Source organism: Neolamprologus brichardi, chromosome 13 (assembly GCF_056152115.1).
Source record: "Neolamprologus brichardi isolate AB-2024 chromosome 13, ASM5615211v1, whole genome shotgun sequence".
Taxonomy (NCBI): Eukaryota; Metazoa; Chordata; class Actinopteri; order Cichliformes; family Cichlidae; genus Neolamprologus; species Neolamprologus brichardi.
This window is the reverse complement of record NC_142116.1, coordinates 27451118-27476864: the sequence shown is the minus strand read 5'-3', so window position 1 is coordinate 27476864 and position 25747 is coordinate 27451118. Positions and strand designations below refer to the sequence as shown.

Below are 25747 nucleotides of genomic sequence, written 5' to 3'. Positions count from 1 at the left end.
CTTGGTCTGGTTTTTGGTGACACAATCCTTAAAGCATCTTGAGTGCATTTACAAATTAGGAATGCATTTTTCCTTTCTGTCGAGTGAGAGATATTTCAGATTCAATTGAATGTAAGAACCGAGCCTGGAGAAGGTTATAGACACTGGAAGCAGCAAGTGAGAAAAGGTCTTAATAAATAAAATCCCAAGTCGTGACAATCAGGTAAATGCTCTCCAAAGATCTGGAATCACTGCTAAGCAGATTTGATTTAAGTTTAAATGAAGTTTAAACCATTAGACGAAACTGATGATGCTCATTTCCATCTTCACATATTTTATTCTTAGACTTAAAATTGAACAGCTTTTTTTTTTGTGCATGATTCTTAAAAGCAGCTGAATCGAGCCGTTTTGGCTGCTTTCCATCTCTCTTTTAGGCAGGGCTCTTCTTATTGGATGTTTAAACAGCAGGTACATGGGGCTTTATGCGTGAGATGACCCCATTAGCGATATCCCCTGTCGTTGGCATCACACAGAGCTTAAAGTGCAAAAAACATGTCAGAAACTGAGTCTTTAGAGCAGCCTGAAGTCTGAGTTCTTCGCTCTGGGTCTGGATTATATTTACAAAGGCTGACATGATTATTTGAAATTTCTTGGCCATTTTGGCCAGCAGTGTGAATATTACAGAGAAGAGAGAAATAAAACATAATTTCAGATTCATTTGAATACACTCCATGTTGCTAAGTTGCAAATTGAGTTGCAAAACTGACATGCTTCTTTTTATTCATAGGGACTTTTATAAAAAGCAGCCTTACTTTAATCCATCTGCAGTAGGGTGCTGAATCCAAAATGAGTTCTCACTTTTTCCTTGCAGTGCCGTGATTATCTTTTCAATCTGACTCTACTTCACTCTAGTGCTCCCTTCCTAGACTTTTGTCACAGGGAGTCTGAAGGAAATTAAAATCATTGTTAGCAGAAGTGACCCAGTAAAAAAAAAAAAAAAAAAAAACCTAAATTGGTCTGATCCATATCAGGTAAATCAAAGCTGTGTCCTTTCTGTACAGCAGGTTCTGAAATACTGTTTTGTTCAAAACTACTGACATCACAGAGGTATTTAAAAGTGTCGTTGGTGGCTGGAACCCTTTTTCTTAAAAATTTGTGTCACTGTTGGATACGAAGAGCAAAAGCTCCTGTTTGAAGGAGCAATAATTAGCACATAAGACATCAGGAGAGATGGCACTTAAAGAAATGTGTGTTTATTTAACTGGATGTTGGATTTAGGGGCTTGGCCACTTTGATAGGAGTCTGAATAGAGGCAGCTCACATCCACTAAATAGTCATTGAACTGGACCTTTCCCCTGTGTTGGTGCCTTTTGTGGTATGAGCAATCCAAGAAGTTTGAAATTCCAGTGCATTATTAGTCCATTACTTAGCAATCTTCTATGTGGAGCAGTTCTTTTTAAGGACCAGAGTGTGGGGCCCAGTGCTGATTGGAAGACACACAAAGTGCTAACTCTTAATTCATGTAAATGGGAGGAACAGTAAGCCAGCCATCTGGCTCGCCATGCTGGCCCTCGCCTTGGGAGAAGACATATTGTCACTCATCTACGTGGATATAGCTTCCTTTCTGACTTTCAGAACTTTATTACCTGGAAGATTGAGCATGCATCAAGACAAAAATTAGCAGGGAATTTAAAAGCCTGAAAATCACTTGGAATATGAAACTAAAACGTTGTTGGGGATACGCAGCACATGTGGATGATGAAACAGTGAATGAAGGAATGACTATTTATACACAAACTGAAAGGGAATTGAATGCAGGGGGTAAATGAGATGTGCATGTACAGGACAGGACACAGAAATAAAAAAGAAGTGAGGTTAAAAAAACAAAAATAAAACAAACACAGAATGAGATAGAGGAGGGACAATGACACCAATCTATAAATTCAAGAAACTGGGAAACACCAAAATATTGAATTTATTCCTTGAAAAGCACAAAGCAAACAGAAACCAGAGGCTCAATAAGGAAACAACACAATAGAATAATGAGGAAATAAAAGGTGTAATTCAAAGTCTAAGTAAAAGAAAACAAAACCTAAGCGGAAACTTTGAAATGAAAACAAGACACGCTGAACTAAACATGAGCACAGGGAGAAAACACTAAGGCCAAAGCTAGAACCTAAATTTCACATCAGTTCAGTTTTATTTATATTTTTATCAAATCACAACAACAGTCACCTTGAGGCGCTTTTTAGAGTGGAATAATGTAAAGTCCCTACAATAATACAGAGAAAACCCCACCAATCAGTCAACACACACGAGAAAGCCCTTGGTGACAGTGGGAAGAAAAAAACCTCCTTTTAATAGGAAGAAACCTGCAGCACAACCAGGCTCAGTGAGGGGCAGCCATATAAGTAACCGGTTCAGGGCAAGAGGAGGAAGACAGGACAAAAGAGTGCCAGAGATGAATAATAACTAATGATTAAATGCAAAGTGGTGTATACACACATACAGAGTGAAAAGAAGTGAGTGAAGAAGAAGCACTCAATCACGGGAAGCCTCCAGCAGCCCAGGCAATCTGCAAGGCTGATAACAAGAACCAAAAACTCTAAAATGACATAAAAGGATACAAAGTAGAATCAAACCACAACCCAATACTAACAAAAACGAAGAGCTCAAGAAAAAAGACACAACAAATAAACCTGAATACAAAAACTTGAAGAGTAATCTAAAACACAACGTCAAAGTACAAAAGTAAGATGAGCTAAATACAAATATCAAGCTCAATAAAACATAACTGAATAGATTTAAACTGAACTGAATAGATTTAAAATAGATTTAAAGAGTTAAAGGAAAATCCAGAAGGCTAAAGACAAGCAGGTTTGTGTGTCTGCATGATGCACCTGTGCACTTTATTTATGCAGCATGCTACTTAAGTATGATAAGTTAGCATCCAACTTTTAATCAAACTCCATCTAACATGATGGCAGCCAAACACTACTGTTAAATCCAAAACCAATGGGTGACATCACAGCCTCCGCTTTGCTCCAATTGTGATCTGAAGAGCTCTGACAGGAAAATGACAAAAACATAATAGGTCCCCTTTAAGGTAAAAGTTCTGCTATATAAGTTCCTCTTGCTCATAGGTAGAAACAGGCCTTCCCCCACCATATGCTATTAAGGGAGAAAAAAAGCAGAGAGCTCTCAAACCTGAAAAAGCTTTTTTTGTCTCCGAGTTGCCTGAGGGTGGAAACGAAAGCTAGAGCAGGAAATAGGACTGAGGTAAAACCAGCAGTAAGGCCATGGGAGAGAAAGTGGACTTGATGAATGAGGAAAACAGAGAGCAAACTGGGGGGAAGAGAAGAGTGTACGGGGAACAGGGAGCGCACTCTGGCTGCATAATTGGCACGCGCACGCACAGATACCATTTTCCCCACAGCTCTGGAGCGGCTGCTACATTAGCCTCGTTAGATATGCAAAGCGGGCCAATTAGCAGCTCAGTGTGCAGGAAGTGACACGTTCCACCTGAAGAAGCGCAAAAACAACGTCAGTGTCCACAGCCAGCAATAAATCATGCCTTTGTGAGTCACTGTGTTTGCAGTTTCGGACACACTTGAATTATGGGCTCATTAGTTATAAACTCGAACTTGAAACTATATGGAATGGAATTTGTTCTCCTCTCCAGGAAAATATCAATCTTTGCATCCATTGTACTGTTTTCTCACCAATATATTGCTGTGAAATTGACTGAAAACACAAGACAAACAGCTGCAGTGAGGTGCGTGCTGCTTTTGATTCAATCCATTTCGAGGTGTCAGACTGTTTCCTGCAAGTGGAATCCCTCCCCGCACACCAGCACCATCAAATCCAACAGCAGGAGGATACAATGCTATCTCTGCTGCAGAGAACACAGACTTGTTTTTTACTCCATCGGGCATTTCATATGCAGATCATCGAGGACTGAAGGTTCAAAATGCATCTGCAATGAGTGGAAATACAACTGCACACTAGATTTAGACCAGTATATTGGTTTCATACTGACACCAAGAAGCCACTGAGTAGAAATCACCACTGATCTGTGTCAGTAAATATTGTACCTCAAATTTTTGTATTAAAATCCTAATAGTTTATACTTTCATAGAAGAATAAAAGGACAGTGATTTGTGCAGTTAAAAGGACACACCTTCCATCTCAGTAAAGATCAAAGCACCATGCTGCATGCATGTTAACTTAAACACCTAACAACCTTTTAGTTCCAGGGTATCACACAAGGCTTTCAATTAGTGCTAAATAAGTGATTAATAACAATTTCTGTCACTAAATCTAGATAATTCAATCAGATATGTTTCAAAAACCATCAACTGCACAAATACAGAGGAAATGAACACTCCGCCAACTCCAAGCTAGCACACAGCTACAACCCCCTGTGTGGACACACCTGTCAGTCAAAGCAGCCTCACCCCTAACTTTAAGTCTCATCAGTATCCAAAACACCAAACGGATTTGCGTGCAAGGCTGTAAACATGCTTTTTAAAATGGGAGCCCACAGGGATTGACTCACTTTTTGTTTCAGTCCCAAGTGGCCATTAGAGGAACTGCAAAGGCTACACCGTCTGCTACTGTCACCTCATTTGCCACCTAACACTCGACTTTAACACGGCTGCACATCACACAGTGTTTCAGATTATCTGAACAAATGACCAGTATAATTTTTTTAGTTGGACGGCCTATTAAGTTTACAAATATATGTTTCGAATCAAGTCCAAGTCAGGTTCTGTGAAGGCTTTTTCTGGAAACATAAGAAAGCTTGTAAGAAAATGAACAGTGAGGCACATTATCAGACCACCATTGTGCAGCTATACAGGAGGAGGGACAGAGCCCCCCGAGTAGAGTTGTTCCCACTGTCATACACTTATGACAGATTTAGCCCACTATTATTAGTTGACAATAGCGGACAGTTATCAAACAAAGAGTGAAACAGTATCAGTATCATCTGCTGGTTCTTTATTTTTTTATATGTGTAATGGAAACTAATACGATACATTACATTACATTACACCTCTTTTATTCATTATTTATATGCTTCCTCTTGGTTATATATTCCGAAAATATAATATAAATTTTCACTGTTATGCCGATGACACCCAGCTCTACCTTTCTTCTAAACCCAATTCATCCCTCCCACCTACCTCCCTCTCAGACTGTCTTATTGAGATTAAATCCTGGTTCTCCTCCAATTTCCTCAAACTTAACAGTAATAAAACTGAAGTTTTACTTGTTGGCACACCATCTATTCTAACCAAATCCCACAGTTTTTCCATTAACATTGAAAATTCTCCCACCCTTCCCTCCCCTCAGGTTAAGAGTTTGGGTGTCATACTTGATAATACTCTCTCATTCCAGTCTCACATTAATTACATAACCCGGTCTGCTTACTTCCACTTACGTAATATTAACCGATTACGCCCCTTCCTTACTCCCCATGCTGCTGCCATCCTTGTCCATAGTCTTATCACATCCCGTATTGATTACTGTAATTCCCTCCTATTTGGTCTCCCTAAAAAGTCCCTTCATAAACTTCAACTTCTTCAAAATTCTGCAGCTCGGATCATAACCCATACTCCGTTAAGTGCTCATATCACCCCAGTTCTCCAGCAGCTTCACTGGTTGCCCATAGAAGCCAGGATAAACTTTAAAATCTTACTTTTCACGTTCAAATGTATCCATAAATCTGCTCCTGCATATTTGTGTGACCTGCTCCATATCACCACTGTTTCCCGCCCTCTCAGATCATCCTCTGCTTTTCATCTTACCGTTCCGCCCTCACGCCTTATCACTATGGGGAGCAGAGCTTTCAGTTGCTCTGCTCCCCGGCTCTGGAACTCTCTTCCTCCTGCACTAAGAAATATTGACACCCTTTCCGTATTTAAGACACAGCTCAAAACACACCTGTTTAGACTGGTTTATTCGCTTTAATGCTGATTTTTATCTGTTGTCACGCTCTGTTTTGTAATTTTAACTTATTTTATGTATTTTATGACTATTCTTCCTTTCATTAATTGTGTTTTTTGTAAGGTGACCTTGGGTTTCTGAAAGGCGCCCTCAAATAAAATGTATTATTATTATTATTATTATTATTATGTATAGTTATTACGATTGTCCTGATAGACTTGTTTTCCTGGTGATGTTGCATTTCTATATCTCAACAATAAAATGAGTTTAATGTACCCTGATATTTATTGTAAAACCAATCCCCCACCCTCATATTTTATATCTGTTTGATGGTTTGCTGTTGTATTCATTTTTTTTGTTATTGTTGTTGCATGAAACCATCAACGGGAGTGCGTTTCACACGACTGCCTTTCTTCTTCTTCTTTTTAGTGCATTACGCTTTCTTTGCCGGCAGATTTTCTGATTCTTCCTCTTCTCTTTTTCAGGTGCTGGTTTGGCACACTCGCACAGAGAAACCACATCTCGCAAACGAGCCCAAACATCGAAAGGACACCGTCGCCATCGAGGTGTGATCGGGGCTGCCCGTCATCTCTTGGCTGAGACTTCTAGCAGCACTCTGCTTTCCTCTGCCTTTCGGGTTAATACAATCTGCTGGTGATGGACAGAGTCTCTGAGGAGCTGCATGATTCAAGACTCCTTGCTGTCTTTCAAACATGCTCTGTGAGAACTGGATAGCACCAAATACCTTTTACAAACTGGAATGACCTAGACTGTTCATTTCCTCGCATCCACAGCCTGCTGATGTAAAAAGTAAATGTTACTAGAAATGTAACATATCGTGTTGCTGAACTGAAAAGTGCCATGTGAGACGCATCGAATCATTGATATGTTTTTTTTAATTAACAATTCTGTGTCCTAATTAAAACCATGAAATTGTGATAGAATTGCTAAAAGAAGAAAAGGCTTGTGTGCCGGATGTGAGGCATACTGCTAAGGTTTCCTAGTGTTAAAGGAATGTTTAACATTTTTGTAGGGATGCACTGATACCAACACCAGTATTGTTTACCTGTTTGATACTGTGTTCATGTAGCTACTCTGATAACAGCTGTCACACAATGCTAACCTCTCCTTTAGGAGTTGGCTCTCCCACTAGTTTGTGAAGTCCTGTTCCCAAAACTTTGAGTTCGGTGTTATGACTGTCATCAGCATTTTTGAAACCAGACATCACAAGCACAGCTGTGAAACTGAAGGACACTACATGTTTATAGGGTAGCTGCTTTTCAGTCCGCAAGTAAGCCCACCCTAAAGCTTATTCTACTTTATTGTTCTTGTGGACACTTATTGGGACTAAAATTTGCAAAATACGAATTGTGTTGTATTCATTAGGATTTAAAATGTGTGATTGAGATCATAAACTCATCAGGAACGTTGTTACTGTGGATTAATGCCACAGGGCGAGAGGAAGAGGACACCCTTGGTAGTCTATTGAAGACTCAATTAGAAACAGCAACAGAGGCAGCAAGACAACATACCCAGTCACTGCCCAAAGTCTGCAAATCCAAATGATATTAGATGGCCTTAAAAGGAACATCAATTTGATGATACGGAGCCAACTGAGCATTCATGTTACAGGAAACATTTATTTGAATTCTGTAATTAAGCATCTCTGTTCTTAGTATTGGCAAGTACCCTAATGTAAGTTTGATTAAAAAAAAAAAAAAGAAGGTATTTCTGGATCCCTACAGTTTTGGAAACATGATTGTTTACTGGTACCAATTTCACACCCATGCCAAAAACTGGTATCAGAAGGCTTTTAACATAAAATTAGCTTAGCGTGAAGACTGGAAGGTAAAATATAATTATTTTAAAAAATAAACCCAGTAATGATTCCAAACACCTCCACACATCCTGTGTTGAATTTTTGCTCATTGTTAGCTAAACAGAGCAGAAACGGCTAATCTGATCCTTTAAGGCATAGCTGTCAAACTCTGGCCCGCGGGCCAAATTTGGCCCGCACCCTAATTACATTTGCCCTGCGAGGCCATACCAAATTACTATTAGAGCTGGCCTACTGGTATTATACAGCTAATATATATATCGTTTAGTATTAAGCTTTGCTTGTTCCATATTCAGTTTTTCAGCAAAACGTGTTTGAGTCCATAAGAAAAGATTCATTCTTATATCTGGAGGAATAAATATATTTCAATAAATATTAATGTTAGCCCGCGACTTTGTTCCAGTCTTTGAATTTTGGCCCACTGTGTATTTGAGTTTGACACCCCTGCTTTAAGGAATCTGGCCTAATATCTTGCTAGCGTTCTAGCAAGATTACAGTCTTTGCTATAAAATGCAACATAACCCACTACAATTTAATTTAAAAAAAATTCTAGAGATAATGTAGTAACTAGCTTCAAATGTGTTTGTAGAGGCATTTTTGAACTTTAATTAGGGGCAGGCAATTAGCTTTCCTTCTCTGGTAGTTTTTATGCTAAGCTAGGCTCCAACTCTGTAATTAATAAAACATTTTTTCCAACCTCACTCTTGGAAACTGAAGAAAGTGTATTTCCTAAATTACTGGAACATTACTATTCTTCCCATAATTCCCCTGAAAACTTTGGGTTTGTTTAAAAAAACGTTTGAATCCTTTTCATCAAAGTTTTAGCTCAGATTTCACAATAATGTCAGTTCGACTGCTGGCTGTGAAATGCCAATCAGATTCTGTCAGGAATGGCCGCCCCTGGTCTTTGTTTAAATTAAATCACATGAATGTCTCCAAGTTAATGCTGTTAAGGTTGATTGATACCTAAATACTATTTAATTATTAGAATGAGCTGATCATATAAACCTAATGAAGTGACAACATGCGTTTTCTCCTCCGTGTATATGAGGAATGTAATGAAGTTTGGAAGTGGCCCACATCAAGTTACAACACTCCTGACAAGCAGCCATCAATAATGTAGCATCTGTGAGCTGACAACAAAGGAAACCCATCTGTCAGCAGAGAAGGGAAAAGAAATGGAGAAGCTGGTATATAAGTGGTACAACACAGGCGGACACTTTCACTGTTCTAATGTGCAAAGAGCTCTTTTCCTGACAGCAGTATTGTCCTGAGCACTGAAGTTTAAATGGGACTGTATGTACAGTTGTGTTTGATGTACACACAAGAAATAAAAACAAGCTTTATTATCCAGGATTCAACAGCTTTTATTTCAAATGACTCACTTGTAAAACAGGCATCAGAAAAAAAAGGAGAAAAGAAAGTAAAAGATCTCAAAAAGATAAAACCATACTTTTAGAGTCATTAAACAAAGATGATCACAGAAAATTTCCTGTATATTTACAGTTTTAATGCATAAAACACATCTTTTTCCCTGTACTAGGCACCAGAAAATGTAAACGCACTGGAAATAAACCTGGATGACATTAAGTTATTAAGAATATGTTGTTTTACACGTTCTCCCACAGAGTGCTACAGTTATTGCATGGCAGAGGGACCCTGTACAGACATGAATCTCTGCATCGGCGTTCGGCAGTGTGATCTGAAGAACTGAAGAGTAATGATGATGTAATATGAACCCATCAAGGATTTTCATACAGGTCCACTTTAATCTTCCACTGTTCAGTCCCATTCCCGCTGCCAATCTAGCCCTCTGATTGGTCATCCAGGTTTATTTGCTGCAGACTAACTGTGCTTTTTTTGTACTACACACAACAAAACATCACACAGCGAATGGCGGAACATACGGTTACAGCATCATACATGGAAGGACAAGCTTTTTGGGTGTCACACAGGTCCAGAATTTCAAATAAAAAGACAGATTTCCAACTCAGTAGTTGGGACCAAACTGCCAGTTCTTATATATTTACCACTCAACAAAAATCTGAGACGCAGAATCACAATCAACCACTGATACAGTACCTGCTCTGCTATTTAAAGTTTAGTTAAGACATACTGCTGTGATCCCAGGATTCCAGTGGTGGTTTAATTTCCCTCAAGGCGCATGGGAGAGGGTGCACACTTCAACAACAAGGAATATTTTAACTGGGTTGGAGCCCAGTCTGCACTAAACCTAACTCGTTTGGTTTTAAAACACTTCAAAACATCACAGCGAGGCTACCAAAGGCACCCAGGGGACTGCGGGACCGCCCAGCAATTACTGAGACTTAAAGGGAATGTTTGACATTTGAAGGTTTGTGTTGTTTTTTTAATGCAGCCATCAATTTGAGTAACATGGACAAGTTTACTTTCGGTTGACAAAGTATACTGGATAATGAGATGTGTCTCTACACACGTATGTGTGTTTGTGTGTATAAATACATATAACGATAAAAGACATGTCAAACAAAGCATCGGCTTTGTTAAGCATTAGCTCTTTTAAATAACTACGCTAACTGTGCTAATGGCTTCTGTTTGTTAAAGAGGTGTATGCTCACGGTACTCAAGATGAAAGAGTGCAGTTATTGCAGTCTGTCCCTGTCATGTCGCTAGATAACTAAGCAGATGAGTCGGTGACCAGTTCCAGAAAATTCTTTTAGCTAGCACCAGTAGGTTAAGATTGCCCTAGCGCTATGTAGCAACTAGCTGAATGGAAAGATTTGAAACAGTTTTAAAAAGTCAAAAATAAAAATAAAAACTGAAAACTAATCTAATCAACACACATTGATGTTTGTCTGACATATAAGCGGATATGTAATAAGGATAAGCTAAGGGTCGAGTAACTCTGGCACCTTAATTGTGAATCAATTGCCGAGCAGCTAACAACAAACAATAACGCAAAGTCTAGAAATCAGGAAACCTGTGATAATATATTTACATTTACAGTGTGAACTGTTTGAATTGCGATACATTGGAGATTTTGCTTAACTTTAGAGAGACTTCAGTTGGTTTGTTTTGGTTGTTTTGGTTGTTTTTGAACAGTACCAGATTAGCATATCCGCATATCGTCTGCTAAATTAAGCTAATTGCATCTTAGCTTCAAGCTTTACAGCAAACATTAAGTTTTTTCTTCTTTTTTTTTCAAGAAAATATGTACTTATATACTTAAACCTGTGTATGTGTGGGGGAAACAGTAGTTTTAGATTATATGTCAGCAAGCCCAAGCATAACATATTTTATTTCTCTAACTTTAAAATATTATCATATAATTATATAATACTTTATAAAAAAATGTATTACTATCAAAACAAAAACCATAAAATAGAAAACAAAATGGAACAATTTATGCTATTTAATTGTTTATTTTAAAAAACATAAACACAGAGATTTATTATGAACCTTGGGCAAGTGGTTTCCCCACAACTGAAAACCACTGGTGTAAGTCATCAGTACACTGTCTGCTGTGGGAATAAGCTGAACCCGCAGAGACTGTAACAAGACAGCTTGACTTCACAAGTTTCAAAGGGAAAATGGTTGAACTGTTTGATCATTAGTGCAAAAATAAAAGTAACACCTACTGTATTAGCAGGTCAGCGAGACCTCTTTTTTTTTTAGCAGAGGCTAAAAAAAAACCTTGAACCAAAGTTTTTCTGAGCTGAAGCATTGACCTCTCTCCCCTGAAAAAACCCAGGAGATTCACTTTTTTTTTTCACATAAATACAGTACTGCTTGGATGATTATCTGCTACGAGGCTGTGCTTACCCTAAGGGGGGGGGGGGGGGGGAAAGGAAGAGGGACCATTACAATATACAGTGCAGAAAGTAGGGAGAGGACAGGTAGCATAGACCAACCACAAGACAGCCATATCTACTGCAGATACTGAGAGACTACTCACTAACTATCCAGTTTGGTAATGATATCATCGTAGTATTACAGACACTTGGAGTTTTTGCTCCAGCAGCTTTGTTACATCTCTTTTGTTTTCTTTGTCTTTTTCCGACAACAACAAAAAGGAAATCAGAAAAGAAAAGGAAGTTAACTATAGACGCAACATAGCGGTTGCCGGGTTTTTTTTCGTTTTGTTTTTTACTGCTCCAATCCATTGTGATGTCATCTTGGCCCTCTAAAGGAACTGCAGTGAAGGTGTGTTGGGGCACACGGACTGTCCTTGCTGTATATAATCAGAGCTGTAGGGACATGGATTGGTTGGAAAATACAGGTGTTTTCTTGCCATGTCGCTGCCCTACACTCCCCACCCCACCACCTCATCCTCTGGACCCCATCCTCGTCACTTCCACAGCTGAGTGCTGAGGGTCTGGCCTGAAGGATGTTCTGATGGAGCTGCGGGCCAACCGGCCCCAGGGGTGCCTGATTGGCTGGAAGCAGCTGGCGCAGGCCCTCCACCACTCAGAGCCATGCCTGACATCTGCTGGGTCATCTGAGATAGAAAACAGAGGAGAAAAGTTACTGTTTGAGTTCATCAGAGCAAACACAGAGTTATTCTGTCATTTCAGAGCCTGGAGGTGGGTGTTGAGGTTTCTCCATCCTTTAACTCCATTTCCTGGCTTATTTCCAACCCTCTTTAACTTCCCCTCTGTTCCTAAATGCTCCCTGCCCTCTCTCCTCTCTTTTCACAATCCCTCACCCTCTTCCACATCCCTAACTCACTCCCCTTCACCCCCTTCTTCCCTCCATTCGGTCTTATCTATTATGAATGTGCTTTGGTGCAGTGCTGCTCACTTATCTGGTCATCAGAGAGCTGAGAGCATGTGTGTAGGTACTGTGTGTGTGTGTAGTAATGCATGTGTGTCAGCTAACCAAGCACTCATCGGCTCACCGTTCCATCTTCTGCACAAAATGTGCGTGCGCACACACACACACACACACACACACACACACACACACACACACACACACACACACACACACACACACACACACACACACACACACACACACACACACACACACACACACACTTTCATGCACTGTACAGCTGCGTTAGAGCGGACTACTGACTTCCATACACTGGGGTGAGGGCACTTTGGTCATCGCATTTTAGACAGAACTTCAAAGAGAGGGTTCAGACTTTCAGTCAGCTTCATGTTTGGACTTTGTTAGGGGTAGTAAGAAAGGAGTGAATGTAATAGGTTAATAAAAGACAACTATATAAAACCAACAAACCCAAAGCATCTCAGAGGCAATTTATGTTTGCTGAATAATCTCAGTTGTAAAATGTAACCTCATACACCAGGGTTCAGAGAGCATAAGAAGATTCAGATATAACACTTTAACACCTCTTAATACCACTGGGGTTGGACACTATGGACATGCTTTATTTTTCGTTTTTTATATATTATCATATGATCTCTAAGTTATTTTTCATCCTTACACATAACTTAGTTTATGGACATCTATGGTTTGATTTCTTTGCATGTGTGGATTGGATGGGTTGTTACAGACATCTGCTGAGAATTTCATGTCAATAATATATTTACTTAGAAAATTAGTGATGTGTTCAATACTTATTTTACCGCTGTATATATTCAGAAACACACTTCTAAATATATGAGTTATGACTTCTGCTGCAACACATCTGTTTTTACTACCAACCACAGATTACTTGAGTATTGTTGCTGGCCCACCCCTTTAGGACCACAACTTACTGATGGATGATTTCTTTTCAATCAACAAACTGTCTAGATTCCTCCATCAGCTGATGTGATCCAAACGCACAGTGGCTGGATAAATGGCTAAATAATGGATCCTGACCACCCTCTGCACGTATTCAACACACTGCTTCAAATTCAAATGTAAGAAGGACTTCATTTCATATGTTTGGATTTAGAATTTGATTAATTGAATTCCTTTTTCTCTGTTTCTATTTTTTTTTTTTTTTACATTTTTAAGCACATCTGTTGGGATTATTTTTGCATATTTTTACATATTTATTTTTGGCCTTCAGGCTTCTTCTGGGCATATACTCTACTAGATAAGCTACTGTGGTGCCCTGCACTCCCAGCTTTAAACCCTAAGACACTTTTTTAAAAGGGTGAATCTATTCATGAGGCCAAAAACAGGCTGTAAACATTTCCATTTCATGGCTCAGCTTAGGCATTTTAACATGCGACTCTATGGGAACTGACTCAGTTTGGAGCCTCGAGTGGCCATTACATGAACTGTAGTTTTTGGTACTTGCACATTTTATTCGTTTTATTTAATTTAATTTCAGTTGCACCACATAAACTTTGTCTTTTGCATTATTACAGTTTATATATTTTGAATTAAATGATAAGGACTGATAATGAGAACTTGTAATTATTAATGCTCTCTCATTTTTGTTAACCAATAAGTAGCTAGCAACAGTGGCCTGGGGACAGACAAAGGCAAGAAGGGAACAGTTTGACATCAATAAAATGTTCAAAAACATGTTTAGAAAAACAGAGCGAAGCGATGAGAGGATTGCTGTGGGGGATGTGGCAGTCCTGAAGACATTAAGAGGGAGAACAGGTGTTGTTGCACCATCATGAAACATTTCTGTGCCAAAATCCCCCGAAAAAAAGTCAAGGTAAATCCCTACATGCTGCCAACACATATGGAAAAGATATATATATATATATACACATCTTATAAAGTTTGTATCTGTCTTGTGTGAAACTTGTATGAAAAGCATACAAGAGTGAAAACAGATATAAAATCCCTTGAAAAATTATATAAATGAAACTTGTATGTTTTGGATACTTACTAAAACAATATATGAAAGTAATGAGAAAGTGGCCACTTTCATGAGTAAATCATATAAGCCTGATATGATTCACTATATGAAGTAAGCCAAATCTTATGCAAGTCTTTTATACGTTTTTACTTTTCCATATGGGAAGGCTGTGCAGAAAAACTGAAAAATCATGCAATGAGGATATAGCGAAGAAAATATTAACAGTGAACTGAGCTGATCTGAAATTCTATTTTTGTAACTTCTGTGTCATATTTAAAAATTCATTCAGATTTAGCCATTGTGATCTAGGCTGAATAAAGCCAACCTGAATTGCTTCATGACTCATCTGTTAGGCCCTGAAAACTCATTCACATGAAAGCTGGTGAATGCTCCAAGTTCTCTTGAATCCTTTCTGGACGAGACAAAAGAATGAATGTCTTTGTGGACTGAGCTGTTCTTTTTAGACGTCCACTGTATTTCATGACTGCCTGCTCTGAACATTGGATAGAAATATACATTGGGGACTTCACTGATACAATCTGAAGTACCAGTGAAGTAAAACATTATGCAACTGTAGTAAATACATCCTTTTAGGTTGTGACCACAGAAAGTATTCAATAGACGAACTTCGGGCTCCGTAAAGACGAGTCAATATGGGGCGTCTTTTCCTGGTAAGAAAGAAAGATGCATTTAAGAGACCATGGGAAGAAAAGATTAATGTAGACACAGTAATGCAGTTACAGCAAAAGCACAAGTGTATCTAAACACATAAAGGGGGACTGCTGCTGGTGTCTGTTTCACATCTTTCCCTGGACAGACAATTTTTCACGTCCAATTTAATTTTGTTCTATCAGATGAACCCTTACTGTGCTTCCACTTTATAGACTACAATCACCTGCACCAGTTAAGTACGAGTTTAATAATCTTAGAGCATTTTTGTCAGCGATGTGATTAGAAGTCACCGAAACTCTCTGAATGTTGGACTAATCTTGGAAGCACTCACTTCACCAAAAGGAAATCCTACAGCAGATGCTCCTTCAGTAACATTAGCTCTATGAATGGCCATGAAGTGGGTCACTACAACATTAATGAAGGATTCTACAATATACAGGCATGTGAAAAATACAGTTTTGAAACAATTTAGGCAAAACCACATCAACTGCCAAGGAAGGTGGTGCAGGGGTAATGATTTGAGCCACGGGACTTGGGAACCTCGCAGCGATTGAGTTGACCACGAACTCCTCTGTATACCAAAGTATTCTAGAGTCGAAATGTGAGGCGCAAATTGGGTCATGCAACAGGTGAAAGATCCCGAAACAGCAGAAAATCTACAACAGAATCACTGAAAAAGTATAGACTGAAGGTGTTGCAGTGGCCCAGTCAAAGTCCAGACCTCCGCCTGATTAAAATGCTGTGGCTGGACATGTGAATTCATGTTATGAGATTCTTACAAAACAAACAGGATGAAAATGATAAAAATGATGGTTCCAAATGAGATAATCACAGTTGTGGACAACATCAACAGAACAATAGGTTGCGCCCATACAGTTTATGCAACAAAGCTTTGTTAGCCTCACCCTCCTGAGACCCAGCACATTCATCATGTCCTCTGCAGTGGGAAAATCTGAAAGATACTTTTTTCCCTTGGGTCTCAGGAGGTTAGATAGTGAGTCTTAACTTTTCACCTCCTTGTCCAAATAAGGTTGATTGCAGCTCCAAGAAAGACACTATCATTGAGGCTTCAAATTGGGAAGCCAAGAAACCAGTGGATGGCATCATGGTGGCTATGACCATCTGTTATATACAGTCTATGATATTATTATGTAATTTCATTCCAAATTGGCTGGAAAAAGGTTATAACCAATGATCAAGTCACACAAATCATCAAATTTCATTCTGCATTCTAAGTGGTATTAAAAGATCCTAAATCAAAGGTTATATACTCAGTAATGTACTGTTCTGGACAGAATTAGGAACAAAGGAATAAAGTGACAGAATAAAAGAAAAAAACCCTCATATTATTATACAGTAACCCTGGTTATAAAAAAGATTGAATAGCTGATTAAAGCTGCACCTCTTGGGCTTTTACTACATTGGTGAGGTTATTACTGCACCGAGCTCCACACAGAATTGGGGAACAGATCTAAGTGTGAATCTATATATTCACAGCAACTGGAGTGGGCAAAAAGCTAAATGTTAATCATCATTCTGACTGCACTTTAATACAGAGATTTATATTTCTTCCTGTTACCTGGCCCATATTCCACTGTCCTTGCTGCATGCTGTACATGTTCTGTCCTTGGTTGGCAAGCATCGCACCCTGCTGCATGCTCATGTAGCCCCCATTTGGCAGTGCCATGCCAGACACCCCAGCCCCCATCATGGTGGTGGTGGGTGGGATACTTCCAGCCACTGCTGTGGCGTAGCCCTGGGGAGTGAACTGCATCTGAGGCTGGCCCATGTACACACTACCTGCAATACAAGACAACAGAATAGAATCAAGCGTACATTTAACTAAAAGTGAAAACTTTGCCTTCAAATTCAAATATAAGAATCTTCAGGAAGTCAAACATCCCAAATTACAATCAATAAAACAAACAAACGTACTAGGACTCATCCTGTAAAGATGTTGAGAAACAGTAAAATCATAAAAACAAACAGGGAATGCACAAAGAACAGTGAGGTGAAGAGCTGCAGGTGATATCCTCTGACTGGGATTTCATTGAAGAGTGACATCTCTAACAGGTCACCAGTGCTGCATTCAGTGTGTGGCAAGAAGACGGATGATAATAGGGAAAGGCAGATTCTTGATATTTTTATTAGAAAAGGATAACCTGATGAACCTTCTCAGAGCCAATGAGCCACTAGCTGCTCTTGCATTGCCCAAATGCCATCAGCAATGCACTGGGTCACCATGAAAAAGTGACAAAAAGCTCGGGTGCAACTTGAGGCAGATGAGATGTGTAGTTTGAGGACCTTTGAATTTTGTCTGTTTTTTGAAGACAATGTTGTTAAATTGGCTTTGTGGGACAATGACCTTCAGTTGGTACTAAGGAGGTTTTCAGCAGTGGTTGAAATAACTGTAATGTCAGCATTTCATAGTCTAAAGATTCAGTGTCTTTCCTAAAAACATTGAATTGCTTCCTGCAGGCTGGCACTGTTGCCAGGCTTTTACTGCAGCCACCTTCAGTGGTTTTTCTGTGGGTCTCTCTGCCTTCAGTAACTGAAAGTATGCTCTTATGGACTGACATCAGATGACTGCACTGTATTAATGAATATACACTTTCTTTCCTTGAAAGACTGAGTTGCTATAGCAATATGTTTTGGGTCATTTTCAGTGAAGTGGTTGACTTCAAGTCAACCACTTCACTGCAAGTACCTTGCAGTATATAGAATAAAGTCATGTATGCCTGTATGGTGGGAAATCACACAAACTGGTTACTGTGCAAGTACAAAAACAATTTCCATTTGTGCTATGAAGCTGTATCCAATCAGTTTTGAAGCATTTGGCTCAATCTGAGCTCATGAGTTCATCCTTCTACTTCTGTCGTTTACATCATTAATAAATAGAAACTTGGTTCTACCATGTTCGACAGATAAGTTTCCTCCCTACTGTGGCTGGACTCTTTCTCAGGGCTGGACTCTCTCTTTCTCAAAACTGGGGAACGAAAGTTATGTTCCAACTATAGGTTGATCACATTCTTTATTCTCCCTGGGAAAGTCTATGCCAAAGTACTGAAATGGAGAATCCTTCCATTACTTGAACTTCAGATCCAGGAGGAATAATGCGGTACTGGTCTACATGTGGTTTGTTTACTTCAAAGGCTTCAATTGGGGGGTTCTTTGGGAAAATGGGGTATTTGGTCCATTGTAAATGCCAATTTGGTACCTGTGCAACCACAGCAAGAACCTAGTCTAAATTGCAGCATTTAATGTGGCTCATTTACAGTGGGTGTTTAATTCTGCCAAGGCTGCCTTTAATCACCGATTCTGTTCATAGTTTTTATGAACAGAATATCTAGGTGTAGCCAGGTGTTGGAGCGTCTACACTTTGGTGGCTTCAACATTTCATCTTTGCTTTTTAAAGATGATGTTCTATTTTGTTGCCTTCATTAGGTTGTGTTCCGTTCCTCGCACTGGTTTGCAGCCAGGTGTGAAGAAACTGGAAAGAGAATCACCTTGATTCTCTGCCAGAAAACAGGGAAGTGCACACTGCAGGTTTTGAGTTGCTGCCCCAATTGGAGTAGTTTAAGTATCTCAGGATCTTGTACTACCAAGTAGATCTTGTAGTTGGTCAGGGAAGAGTGGAGTGGGAGATTGACAGACAGATTGAACCAATGTCTGATGCATGATAGAGTGGGTAGCTTGGTCATTCAAAAGTAGAGCTGCTGGTGATCCACAGTGATTATGTCTCCTAGGTGAGATGTTTTGGGCATGTCCTACGAAGAGGAGACCCCCAGGCCTCACTTTAGGCTGAAACAATCCTTGGATACAGGATAAGACATCCACAGTTAGCTCATTTAAACCAGGTGATGAGGCTCAAGTTTCCTGTGTGACTTCCACTGGATGTTTTCCAGGAAAAGAGATCCTGACCTCTTACCAGTTACATAGTTCACCCGGTATGGGAACACTTCATAACCTCACCAGAAGAAACAGAACAGGTTGTTGGGGAGAAGGACATCTGCAGAGTTAGCCTGATATGATCAGGCAGGCAAAAACAAACTATTTTTGCCTGCCTCCCTGCTTTGCTCTGTGCATGTACAAAATGAGAGACTTTCCTCTCATATTATAATATATCCTCTTTAGCACAAGTCATAATGCCTCACAGGTTTTAGTCTTTAGCTGTTATAAAGCCAAAAGCATCAGTACAGATCCATGGACAAATAGCTAATCCACAGATCACTGACGAAGCAATGTTTTTTGGCCTTCTGTATATTCTGACATTCTGATCACCTCATTGTTGGCTGCACTTAGAGCCTTTCCATTGCAGCATGGATAAGTGCACACAGTCCCGCGCACACATACAGTGCATGCAGGATGAAAGTCTGATTTTTGAGCATTAGCCTGGCAAGGTTCTTTTGGCTTTGATCTCAATCTGCATTTATTTGGATTCAGAGAGGACAATACGCAGAAAGCCCTTCATTCCATTCCTAATCCTTGATACATCAGTGTAAACATGGAACACTATAATCAATGCATGTGCCTGCTGTAAAAATCTGCTGCCTGTTTTCTCCCACCAAGCAGAAAACATGCAGCACTAATGCTTTCCCACACAGGCTGATGGATGATGTATGTGTGAACGTCCGCCTACCTATACATCCTCGCACAGGCGCTCATGCACACTCTCCTGACACTTCAGTCTTTACACATAATAACTGTGAGATGAAAGCGAACCTGCAGACACTTCGCTATTTTTACTGCTGCACTGGGACCCTAGTAAATGCAGTGTGAACTAGACGTTCCTGCTTTTCAGCACGCTGACCTTTCATCTTTACTCTCCTACGTTTTTATGATGCATCTTCCCTCTAACATGCATGTGTGTGTGTACAACATTGCCTAGGTGTGCATCTGTTTGTGTGTAAACACCTAGGTCTGAGTCTGCAGCCTTGTATTTATAACCTGCACGTCTTTGCCAGCTTACGAGACGCCGTGTATGTGTAATGTTTGTTTACGCGCTACATTCACAAGACATTTCTACTGCGAGGAACCTTTAAGTCCTTTTTGAACACACGTCCTTCAGCTTGTACATTAAAAAAATGAATTACATTAAGAGCATCTTTGAGTGCCGGTTTAAGTTACAGGTTGAGCAGGCAGCTGTATTCAGCCAGGCTGGACTTCTTTATGTTTCCTTGAACATGTTTCACCTCTCAATCGAGAAGCTTCTTTAAAAGTGCATATTACTCCCACATTAGGTTCATTGGCTTCACTAGCTAATTCTAGCCTTGGAAAAAAAGCATGGGGTTCTCTTCACATACCAAGTTCTGAATCATTGCACCACTTGATATTTTAAAGATCTCATAGATCGTCCCACTTCAGCACGCCACTCTCACACTGCAGGTGCACTTCAACTTCCTAAAGTTTCTAAAAGTAAAATGGGAGGCAGCGTCTTCAGCTGTCAGGCTTGGAACAGCTCCCAGTTTGGGTTCAGAGTCAAACACCATCCATTTTTAAAATTATTAATCAATCTTTAAGATTAAGTTTGATTAATTAAAACCATGCCCTAGTTTCCTGCTTCAATCAAAGGCAGCTGTGGGACTTCCCTTGATCCCATGATCCACTGAGCGTTTTCTTCTCCCATTTCCTCTTTTACATGCCACTAGTACATGTTAGTAACTACTGTCTACTTTCTCCCGCAATCTGTGTCTAATCTTGTTTATTTTTTAAGCTCTTTGTTCGTCTGTTTCCCTCTTGTTTTCTAAATGTTCTGATGTTCGAGCCTCATTCAGGAGGTCTCTGTTTTAGCAATCAAATGAGAGAACTTTATTGATTGCTGAGTTCTCTGTCTGACACTGTGATGCCTTTACCATATAGTGTTTTGAGATGACTGCTGTTGTGAAATGGGACTATATAAATATAATTGAATTGAATGTAAATTGAATTTCAGTCCTCTGATCCACGAGTCCAGCAATGAATATAAATCGTAACTGCCGAGGTTCTTTGTGTGGGGCTATTACTGTAGCAGTAATATTTTCTGTTGAGTGTGTAACAGGATCTCAGCGTGTCTGTGTGTAATCAGATTGCTCAAAATGCATTTAAAGATTACTTTACACATTTTCAGATCTGATTACATACAGACACATTAAGATACAGTTACACAACTCTCCAAATGCACTTGCCCGTACTTTTGCTACGATAACAGCTCCCACACCTCTTGCCTTAACAGTAACTATTTTCTGCAGTGGCAGCACGTAGTCATTAAAAATGTAGGCTCCCATTCTGGGGGTGATTCTCCAAAGAGGTCACAAGGTTCATGTGAGTGTCCAGAGATAAGAACAAAGCTAAGAAAAGCATAATGTATAGCAAATTTTTGTGGAACGTGTATGGGTACCGTAAATTGTTTTGTAGCTTCCAAAAAAATACTTAAAACATCCAGGATTACGAAATCTTGCATCTTTTGTTTAACCTGATCAAATCATGATCTTAATTATTAAATTATTGTACTGATGAAGTCAGTGCCAGGAGCTAAAAAAAAAGAAAAAGAAAAAAAGAGATACTTTCTAGTTTCTGCAGAGTGACGATACAAAAAAGCTGCCGTTCCACCAAGAGTTATAGAATGGTCCAAAAGGTTCTCAAGGTCCAAAAGTTCTTAATGTCATAAGTTTTCATTTTGTGTGCATCTGTAAAGGTGTCAGGCTATGAGCAAGTAAGAATTCTCTTGATTAATAGATCAGCTTTACCCAGTGTTGGGGAGTAACGGAATACATGTACCGCCGTTACGTATTTAAAATACAAAATATGAGTAACTGTATTCCGTTACAGTTACCGTTTAAAAAGGTGGTATTTAGAATACAGTTACTTTGTTGAAATAAATGGATTACACGGCGGTACTTCCCTGTTTCATATTGTTGCGGGTCAGGACTGTTTGGGTTTTGTTTGACAGCTACGTTCTGTTGTTCCGGGCGGCAGCGTTGCGGTTGCCATGGTTACAGGGTGCCGCTCTCTCTCTGCGTGTTTCCTGGGTGAGAGAGGCCTTGTTGTTGTTGTTGTGCTAAGCTAATAGGCAGAATGCTACAGGTATAGCTCTAAAGAATGTAGCATCATAGGCAGTGTAGTCCGTGCTGCAGGGAGAATGGACTGCCAAACCCGTTATGTGTCTGTGAGCGAGGGAGGGAGAAAAAGGAAAAGTCCGAGCTGTCATCGAGCAAAAACGGGAGCTGGAAGCATGTAAATATAATAATAACCACTGCAGCCAAGAAGAGTGCCTGACGAGCCCAGTTGTAAGTAAGCTATTAAGACTCGACTGTACGCTGTGTTCGTGTTTTCCTCTGAAACAATAAGTCCCGTTGCAGCAGCCTTTCAATGCCTCTCTCTGTCTCTCGCTAGCAAAGTGACCCAGACAACAAAGTAAAGCTAGTTTTCAGCTACGAGCCCAACACAGAACCCACCGTATTAGCCAGAGGTCCCTTTACTACGGTTCGGAGCCGCGGACCTTCAGTAACATTAATAAATCACAGCAATAGTACATTCATGTAGTTGTAGACAGCATGATAATATATTAAGTAATCCAAAGTATTCAGAATACGTTACTCTCATTGAGTAACGTAACGGAATACGTTACAGAATACATTTTGGGACATGTATTCTGTATTCTGTAATGGAATACATTTTAAAAGTAACCTTCCCAACACTGGCTTTACCAGACAAACACACACATACACAATGTCAGCACAAAGTGAAGCTATGCAGGGTGTGAGTGAGCTCTCCACTTGTTTATGTTGTTTTCCACCAGTCTCCTTTTTCCATCTCTGAAATGTAGACCAAAAATAAACACAGCTCTTTGGCCAGGCTAAAATGTTCTCTTCGCACAAGCAGACACACTGCTGCCTTCATTTGCAGATTTCCAGCCACTTGCAGATCATTTTCCAAGCTATAAAAGGATCATCAGCCTTTTAGTCGTCTTAAAACGTTGATATGATGAAGATGTTAGCAATAATTTGACACTTTATAGGGTCAAACACAAAAGAAAAGTGCAATTTATTTTGAGTTTTGAGGCGGCACAGTGGTGAAGAGGTGCAGACTGTCACCTCATAACAAGGAGGGTCCTCGTTCAATCCTCCCGGTCTTCCTGGGGAGTAGGTTTCAGCTCATGGCCACAGAAACAATGGTGCAATGCATGCAATTAAATAAAGTTAAATAGCGAAAATAAAGGGAGGATTAGTTTTGTTCGGTGGCTCTTGAGAAGATTAAGAGGTTGAGAATCAATGCCAAGCTCACTGCTACACCATCTTTGTGGGTAACGTCCAACCCCATGTTTGAGTGCGGTGTGTAGTTGTAAACAGTTTAGCCAAGACCACTGAAGTTAAAAGTTTGTTACTGGTGTAATTTAGATTTGGAAGCAGGAAGACCCCCCAGCACTGAACAGAACTGAAAGCCAGAACCTTTATTGAGCCTTGATTTGAGGTGAGTTGCCAAGTGGCTGGCACATGTGCAGCCCTAGTGGGAGAATATCAGCTGAGTATTGAAGTTCAGCTTTTCTGCCAGGATTGAGCTTTGTCTCCTGTCTGAACTAACACCATGCTCGATCTTTCGTAGAACGGCTAATATGAAACCGATAATAAATGTGATTTTTTTAAACACATTTTTAAGCTTTTGTGTCGACATAGTTCAGTTGACAAAAGACACTCAAGCTCAGCAAACAAATGAGCCTGACCCAAAAGAGAAAAACAGGTCCATACAAGTGGCATGAAATCACAACTCCTTAGCAACAAACTGTCAATCTTTATTTTTTCCCTCTACCAGTCTTAGAAACACCTCCTGCACACCTCCTCCTTTAAAAAGACCTACAAACTTGAGTGACTCTGCTTGAATTGAAAATGTGAGTTTGAGTCAATTGACCAAGCTGCTTTGACATGATTAACAAAGGGTTAATAATAACTGCTGGCTGTATGAGAGCATGTGTGTTACCTTGTCCTGGAGCAGGCTGTTGCTGGCTTTGTGGCTGACTGCCCACTGAGCTGCTTGCGTACAGGGACAGGATCGAGTCTTTAGATAAAAGCTTCTTCTCCTCTGCTTTCGCTGTGGTAGTGGTGGAGGTAGAGGAGGAAGATGAGGAGGAGGTGGAGGGGTCCACCTGTGGAGTTGTTATACTGGAACCGGACTGTCAGACAGAAAGACACAGGGCAAGGAGAGAAACATCATGAATATATAGACTTTCATCCAGACAGATTATTTCTCATACACTACAATCATGTAGTTGCTCTTGTCACCATACCCTAAAAATATACATGTAATGTAAATCTCACCTAATCAGCAGAAAGAACCAGACCAGAGAAACAAAGCAGAGGAGCTTAGATTTGTTTTCTCACCTGTTTCTGTCTTACTTATTTTTATCTTTAACGTACATGAGAATAAACATGGTCATAGTTTCAGATGATAATGCCAACGTTTGTGTTAGACCCCAGTCACACTGGCAGAAACACAACACCACCAACACCAACCAACTTGCCATTTACTCTCTGAGCTGTAGGGGAAGTGTTACGAGTGTGACACAAACAGCAAAGGGAGAATATTTGCCTTCATATTAAGAGCTGCACCTGCAGGAAGGCACGACTTTTAATTTGAAGGAGAACGTTTTCAGTTTTCCATCGCGGTTACTGCCGCTTGTGTGTTGGCAAGTCTTTGCAGACAAGTCGACATCTTCCATGCAAACTACGGGCAGCTGGGCAATCTACCAGCATCCAAAGCACTCACAACGAGTTTTTAAACCAGATTTTACCCAGTGATTGCTGGCAACCTTCAGCAACCATTTGCTAACCAGTCGGGGAATATGCATTTTTCTATGGTGACTTTAAGTTTTCTGGGAGTTACCAGCTAGTCTTTATTCCTTGTGTGAGTGGAGCTTTATTTTTTTCACAGTGACTTCCACTTCCAGTCACTAAGTGATCCCACTGAGCCAAAAACTTAGGATTCGATATTTTCTACTCTTGGCCGTGAGCAGAGAAGCCTTTCCCAAGTATTGTGTAAAATCCTCTGCTAATGAGGGGCAGCCAATCAGAAGAAACTTGGCTTAAAGGAAGGGAAAAGGGCCAAGGCCAAAACAAAGAGGAATACGATTTTATATCATGTCAAAGTACTTAAGTCCGAGAGTAAAAAAAAAAAACAAGTTCTCAGTCCAGTGTCGCCTCCTTTGCTTCACTGTTGCTAAACTGCTTTGCATAAATGCCAATTACTCACATTTCACACATTAATTGCCAACAAAATAGGAAATGGTTAGAAAGACATAACCTGAAGGAAGTGAAGATAAGAGAGCAAGTTCTCAAATAAACATGAGCAGCCATAAAATAGCTTTTACTGAATAAACAAAACAAAAAACAAATTAAAAAAATCAGAATATAACATTTTCTGTCCGTCAAACTATGTGTTTGGCAGATTTGGACATATTCTCCTGCTTGCACTCATAATTATAAAATAAATCCAACAGGTTTGTGTCACTGAATACACAGCAGACTTGGAAATATATTTAGTCATACCTTTGGCTACTCAATGTGCCACAGAGAGAAAAGATGGCC

General features: G+C 39.9%; 2 protein-coding genes across 6 annotated transcripts in view; one reads left to right on the top strand and one right to left on the bottom strand.

The window, feature by feature from the left end:
* b3gat2 (beta-1,3-glucuronyltransferase 2 (glucuronosyltransferase S)) overlaps window positions 1-9121 on the top strand; it is a 68020-nt gene extending 58899 nt beyond the window's left edge. The window contains exons 4-5 of one of the 2 annotated variants that reach the window (XR_015719929.1): window positions 6414-7900; window positions 8220-9121. Coding sequence is in view for 1 of the 2 variants with exons in the window: in XM_035915447.2 (XP_035771340.1) it covers window positions 6414-6500 (87 nt within the window). In the remaining variant the exon portion in view is untranslated. Of the gene's footprint in view, window positions 1-6413 lie in introns of both variants that reach the window. The other variant, XM_035915447.2, reaches the window with a different exon arrangement.
* A 2464-nt stretch (window positions 9122-11585) lies between these two features.
* LOC102792058 (stromal membrane-associated protein 1-like) overlaps window positions 11586-25747 on the bottom strand; it is a 141535-nt gene continuing 127373 nt past the window's right edge. For all 4 annotated transcript variants that reach the window (XM_006808074.3, XM_035915446.2, XM_006808075.3 and 1 more), the window contains 3 exons: window positions 24144-24336; window positions 16771-16991; window positions 11586-12242 (listed from right to left, as the gene is read on the bottom strand). In XM_006808074.3, coding sequence (XP_006808137.2) covers window positions 12093-12242; window positions 16771-16991; window positions 24144-24336 — 564 coding nt within the window. In that variant the 3' untranslated portion in view covers window positions 11586-12092. The remainder of the gene's footprint in view (window positions 12243-16770; window positions 16992-24143; window positions 24337-25747) is intronic.